Source organism: Myotis davidii, unplaced genomic scaffold (genome assembly GCF_000327345.1).
Source record: "Myotis davidii unplaced genomic scaffold, ASM32734v1 scaffold472, whole genome shotgun sequence".
Taxonomy (NCBI): Eukaryota; Metazoa; Chordata; class Mammalia; order Chiroptera; family Vespertilionidae; genus Myotis; species Myotis davidii.
The window spans coordinates 940,935-947,556 of NW_006283774.1; the positions used below are offsets into that span (position 1 = coordinate 940,935).

Genomic DNA, 6,622 nt, shown 5'->3' on the forward strand with positions numbered 1-6,622 from the left:
GCCCCCTGACTCGTGAGCGTCGAGTCACCAGGAGGCGCCCAGACAGTCTGTTCGGTGGGGTCAGGGAGCTGCATTTCTAGCAAGTTCCGGGAGGCGCATGTGTCGCTGGGCGGGGTGGGCCCTGCGTCCACGGCTCTGTCCTCTGCCCGCAGTTCGTGTGCGTCGGGGGCAGCCCCTCCCGGATGAGTGCCTTCGCCAAGTACGTGGCCTCGGAGCTGGGCCTGGGCCGGTCGGGCGAGGACTACCCCAACATCTGCACGGGGACCGACCGCTACGTCATGTTCAAAGTGGGGCCCGTGCTGTCGGTCAGCGTGAGTACCTGTCCCTCGGGCGGCCGGTCCCGGGCTCCGCAGGCCCCTGTCCTCCACACACTGGCCGGTCAGGGCAGGAGGAGGAGGCAGAGCCGAGGAGGCACCGTCGGCCGCGGCCAGCAGTTAGCGCGGGAGCAGGGAGTGGGAGGAAAGGAAGAGAGGAAAGCCGGCAGGTGGGGGGCCGTGCGGGCTGGCTGTGTGACACGGTCCTGGGGGACAGCTCTGTGCTGCCTCCCGAGGTGCACGGCTGAGGTTCGTGCTCTGTGGCTGCTGGGGGTGGGGGTGAGGGCATTGGGGGTGGGGGTGCGGCAGCACACACGGGGTTGCAGAGCCTGACGCCCCTTCCTCCCGCCAGCACGGCATGGGCGTCCCCTCCATGGCCATCATGCTGCACGAGGTGCTCAAGCTGCTGTACCACGCCCGCTGCTCGGGCGTCACCGCCATCCGCCTGGGCACATCGGGTGGCATAGGTGAGTGGCCGCGTGGCCGGGCCTTGCCTGTTCTTAGAATGTGACCCATGAGCCCGGCTGGTGTGGCTCAGTGGTTGAGGGTCGACCCATGAACCAGGAGGTCAGGGTTCAGTTCCAGTCAGGGCACAGGCCCAGGTGCGGGCTCCATGCCCAGGAGGCAGCCGGTCCATGATTCTCTCTCATCATGGATGTTTCTCACTCTCCCTCCTCTTCCATCCACTCTGACTTCAATAAAAACACGTATTTAAGAAAAAATAGAACGTTGCCAGTGCTTCAGCGTGCGGCGTGCCGACGGGCTGGTCTCTCGCACGTGCTCGGTCGCGCCCTCCGCCCCCAGCGGCGGTGACACCGCTTCTGTCCTCAGGTCTGGAGCCCGGTTCCGTGGTGATCACCCGGCAGGCGGTGGACGCCTGCTTCAAGCCCGAGTTCGAGCAGCTGGTGCTGGGGAAGCGCGTGGTCCGCGGCACTGACCTGGACGCGCAGCTGGCGCAGGAGCTGCTGCAGTGCTCCGCGGACCTGGGCGAGTTCCCCACGGTCGTGGGCAACACCATGTGCACCCTGGACTTCTACGAAGGTGCCGGTGGGCTGGTCCCCGCAGGAGCGGGGAGGGAGGAGGTCTCACCGGTGTGTCCATGTCAGGCGCCACGCCTGCTGGGAGTGGCGGTTTGGGCTCCAGGGCAGGTGGCTGGGGGGAGGGTCGAAGCATCCCTGCGCCCTGGTGGGGAGCACCCCATCAGCATGGCCCTCTCCTCGTGTCTGCAGGGCAGGGCCGTCTGGACGGGGCCCTGTGCGCCTACACGGAGCAGGACAAGCAGGAGTACCTGCGGGCGGCCCACGCGGCCGGCGTCCGAAACATCGAGATGGAGTCATCTGTCTTGGCCGCCATGTGCAGCGCCTGCGGCCTCCCAGGTAGGCGGGCACCGGGCCGCCACCCGCTCCCTTCTCCCGCCCAGTCCATCCTCTCGGGTCCCCACCCAGTGTCCCCTCCAGCGTCTGCCTTCCGCCTGCATCTGTCCCCGAGCCTGTGCTGGATGGGGTGACGCCTGTGATGGTCACGTGGCCGAGGGCAGGATTCTCCGTACCTGGGAGCCCCGGGCCACCAGGTGGGCTGAGGACAGTGGCACCAGCTCCCTCAGGTTTTCTGGGCGACAAGCCCACCACCAACCCTGCAGTGGGTCTGGTTTCAGCCTTGGATTTGAGAGCCCTGCCTCCCAGCCGGGGATGTGCCTGGGACGCGGTGGGAAGCGCAGGCGGAAGGAGGAGGAGGCCCCAGACCCTCTGTGCTCGCCGCCCGTCCACATGCCTGTGGGTCCCACAGGCCCGTCTCCTGGGGTGGCAGGTGGCGCCTGGTCTCGTCGGTGCGCTGAGCTGGAAGCCCTGCCCCTCCCGCTGACGGACCTTTGCTCTCCGCAGCGGCCGTGGTGTGTGTCACCTTACTGGACCGCCTGCGGGGGGACCAGGTCTCCAGCCCCCACGACCTGCTGGCCAAGTTCGAGCAGCGGCCGCAGCGGCTGGTCGTCCACTTCATCAAGAAGAGGCTGGCGGGGGCCTGAGGTCCCTGCGTCCCGGAGACGGAGCGGAGCTCGTCGCGGCTACAAATAAAATCGCTGTCCAACCCCCTCTGCGTCCTGTGCACTTGATGAGGGAGCCCAAGGCGGCCTCCGCCCCAGGGTCCCTTGGGCTCCAGGGAGCCGTTCATGCGGATCGGCCTGATCGGGGTTTTCCGTGTGAACTTCCCTCTGAAATGAAAGTATTTCTGGGGGGAAATTTCAGACTTTTAAACGCTAATGGTTGTCAGATTTCACATCGCTAAGCAAGAGGTCTGATTCTAGGGCCAGACATTCCCTTCCTCATGTCACTCCACAGCCCTGTGCAGCGAGAGCCACGAACACGCAGAGGCAGCTACAGGAGACTGAGGAGGAAATGCCCCCAGGAGCACACGCACACGCGTGTCACGGCGGACCCTGAGCAACACGGGTTTGAGCTGCGCAGGTCCACTCAGACATGGAGTTTTCCTTTTTTAGAGGATTTTTTAAAAATTGATTTTTAGAGCGAGAGAGAGAAACGTGGATTTGTTGTTCCACTTATTTACGCATTCATTGGTTGATTGCTTCTTTTTAAAAAATCCTTACCTGGGGATATGTTTTTGTTGTTAATTGGTTTTAGAGAGAGAGAGAGAGAGAGAGATGAATCAGTTGCCTCCAGTACACTCCTGACTGGGGATCGAACCTGCAACCATGTCACGTCCAGTGACACTCTGACCAGCCAGCAGCCCAGCCTGGGCCAGACGCGGGGTTCGTCGTTGGACCACAGCTGCATTGCCATGCGGTGTACACCCACACGCTCCGGGTGACTGGCGGGGGGACTGTCGCGTGGAGGCCCGGCTCTAGTTACACCTAGACTGTCAACTGCGCGGGCGGTGGCCTCACCGGGTGTTGCTTCCCCGTCCACGGTCTATATGCAGTTCCCTCGTCGCACACAGCCGCATTTCCGGAACCTTCTGTGTCCACCTCATGATGCTGCCATAACGGGCCGGTCCCACACGCAGCCGACGGGGCTGGGTCCTTGGGCCTGTGGGTTGGGATGGTCACGAGTGGCGAGTCGGCCGAGGCTCGTGGAGTCCACGTCAGGGTGGCCACTCGCTGGTGTTGGATGCTGTCGTGAGCACCGGAGGGGTGTTTCCTGGCTGTGCCCGGAGGCCCCCTCCCCCCGCCTGTCCTGCGCCCCCACCATGTCTGGCTCTGCTCTGGCGGTCAGCGGAGTGACGGGGGCAGGGCAGTGTCAGACCCGGGGGTGTCGCTGTGTGTGGCCCGTGCACTCTGTCGAAGGCCCTTCCCTGGGACCCTGAGTCACTCCAGGCGGAGGGTCAGGTCGGCTCAGAGGAGGAGCCCCTCCCTGCTGGCGCCTGGAGGTTGTGCTGTGAAGAGGCAGCCAGGGGCTCTCCCTCGCCCCCGGCAGTGGCTCTGCTGCCCCGACCAGGAGGCTGACCAGGAGGGAAGCGCTGGAGGGCCGGGCGTCAGAGCCCCCAGGGAGCCTGTCCGCAGTGACCCCGGCCCGAGGCGCAGGACCCGAACTCTGTCCTCTGGCCCCAGGCCACTGTCCTCTCTCCCACCTGTCCCCAAGTTCCCAGTGCCCCAGACTCCAGCTGGGTGTTGCCCGTCCAACCTCAGCCCCCGCCGAGAGTGGCCCCGGGGCCAGTGCGCCGTGGATGCAGGCTCACTTCTGGGTGGATAGTCTCCAGGCCCAGTGGGCCGCAGCCCCACACTTGCCTGGGAGGGGGGAGGAACTCATCACCTGGCCTGTGGGGGCCCCTCCCACCCTTCCCAGGCACCTGTGGCCTCTAGGGACCTGGCCACTCCTGGGAGCGCACCTGGCCAGCAGAGGGGGCACCCACACTGGGCAACTGGCACATTGAAGCTGAAGAAGCTCCCCCCGAGCCAGAGAGCTGGTCTCAGGGGCCGCCTCCCAGAACCCGGAGCTGAGGCCCCCGAGGGGCGGGGTGGGGGGACCAGGGCTCCCATGAGGACCTGAGGCTCGAAGCCGGCCTGCACCACCTCCTGCTGGCCGCGGGTGGGATGACACGTCACTTACCCCACAGGTGCTGCCTCTGTCAGCGGGCGGCCCCTCCATGGGGCGACCCTTCCTACATGGCTGCGTGAGGCTGCGAGATGACCTCATGGGGCCGGACAGTGCCCAGCGCAGGGAGCGCCCTCTGAGCAAAGGAGCTTGTTTTAATGGGATAAGAATACACTTCTATCCGGACAACTGAACTCGGAATTTAGTCTGGTTACCAAGGTGACTCGAGGTGACCTTGAAAACGCCCTCAAACACGTGTACCTGGATTCCTCACTGCACGGCCACCCACCCGGGTCCTGGCCTGGTCCCGGCTCCCTCCCTCCCCGGTGATGAGAGTGGCCCTCCGAGCAGGGGCAGGTGACAGCGACACTATGCCCTCGCTGCCTGGGCGGGTCAGAGAGAATTGGGGACGATGCTGGGTTTGTTCTGATGGAACTATCAGGTCCGAAATGGGAAACTGAGTCTGGTGTCTCAGGCACCTTGTAATTGGGGGGTGGGGGGGTCTCGGGGAGAGGCGTTCAGGTGTTTTCATGGAGAAATACTATTCAGCGCAAATGGAAGGTGGGAGAGTGTGATTTAGGCCTCAGATTCTCCAGTGGGACAGGCGGGAACCCTCCTCACCGCCCTCCTGCCCACCCACTCGGGTGTGGGAATGGAATGAGAAATCCATTCCCAATGGATTGCTGGGGGGTCCTTTAATTTCCTTAGCTCCGAGGGCACCAGATAGCACGGGAAGATGAAGATGAAACCTCGGGTTTCTATCCATTTGTTGTCTTTGGAACAAATATGCTTTCACTACAAGTTGGAATTATGGTTTTCTATTAGAGCGAGGAGCAAGACTAATTCAGATTCATGAGAAGTTATTGAAATTAGCTGGATGGAATTTCAGTGTCAGAGAAAATGAGTTATTTAAATCACCCAAGAGGTTATTTATTTTTTCAGGATTTATAAATTACAATTAAATAAGGAACATTTGGGTCATGCAAGTTCTTTCAACTCTAAAACTTCTAATTGCTTGTTGCCCCTAATTCTAATAACGCTTTTAAACCGAGACAAAGAGGCCATTTCACCTGAAGCTGCGGAATAATTTACGTTTCAGTTTTCAAACTGCATTAGCATAACCTTTCAGAGGGACCAGCCGCGCGTGTGTGTTAATCTCCTACATCCAGGTTTGGGGCGCGCTCACCCGCGGGAGCTCATCAGCTCTGGCCGGAGCACGTTACCTGCAGCGGGGCGTCCGAGCAGGCTCCGTGCGTGGGGAGGGACGGAGACGAGGGCCTCAGCCTCAGCCCTTCCTGTGCTTTTTAAATTGATTTCAGGGCGAGGAAGGGAGAGACAGAAGCATTGATGAGAAAGAAACATCTATGGGCTGCCTCCTGCACGCCCCCTACTGGGCAGGTGCCTTGACTGGGAATTGAACTGGCGACCTCTGGGTGGTGCATGGGGCGACATAGCCACTGAGCAACCCTGGCCAGCAGGTCTGGCTGTCCTGGATTCAGTCCGTCCTCTCCGCGGTGTGTGCCGGCCTCCTGGCCACCTCTCCGCGGACTCCAGCCTTAATGGGAAGGATCTAGTTGACTGGCAGGGGAGAAGGGATGGGGTGGGGAGGCAGCAAGGAGCGGACGCGGGCCGGTCCTGTGGTCCCTGTAGGCACGGAGCAGCGGGGGACCCAGCGTAGAGTGACCGGCTCTCCTTCGCGCAGCCTCCGCGTCAGAGCGGGTCCCCGGGACGTTCCATCCTCAGGACCCTTTCAGACCAACGCCTGTCCGCCTGCTCCATGTTCCCTCCGGCCCTGGGTCAGTGCAGGCCCCGCCTCAGCCGCCCAGCCGGCCTCGCCTGCAGGCGCACACGGGCCGGCTTAGCAGCTGGGCCTCCTTTGTCAGCTGCGGGAATGGGTCCCTGGGTGGTCATGACCCAGGCCCGCCTGCAGGCGCAGGTCAACAAGTCAGCTGTGATCCCACAGTCCTGGAGCTGCATGCAATCATGTACGTGCATGCAGACTGGCCGGTACAGACCTGAAATAGGAGCACCCCATGGCTGGGGAGTGTCCTAATCCTGGTTTTTAGAAATAATGACAGTCTCCCACGATGGGAAGTGCTGTTCATGTTACCTGCGAAGGACCAGGCGTGTTACCTGCCAAAGGAACCAGGTAGCGACACTCAGAGGACAGAATGGGCCTGGAGAAGGTGAGGCCAGGGAGACAGGGCGCTGGCCACAGCAAACCCAAGTCTGTGCGTGCGTGCCCGTGCGGCGAGCCCCCCCCCC

General features: G+C 62.4%; 1 protein-coding gene across 1 annotated transcript in view; it reads left to right on the forward strand.

Annotated features, from left to right (window-relative positions):
• The window catches only part of UPP1 (uridine phosphorylase 1), a 6,998-nt gene extending 4,603 nt beyond the window's left edge, over positions 1–2,395 (forward strand). The window contains exons 3-7 of the mRNA XM_006754005.2: positions 153–311; positions 667–781; positions 1,146–1,355; positions 1,544–1,690; positions 2,195–2,395. Coding sequence (XP_006754068.1) covers positions 153–311; positions 667–781; positions 1,146–1,355; positions 1,544–1,690; positions 2,195–2,334 — 771 coding nt within the window. The 3' untranslated portion in view covers positions 2,335–2,395. The remainder of the gene's footprint in view (positions 1–152; positions 312–666; positions 782–1,145; positions 1,356–1,543; positions 1,691–2,194) is intronic.
• Positions 2,396–6,622: the final 4,227 nt, after the last annotated feature.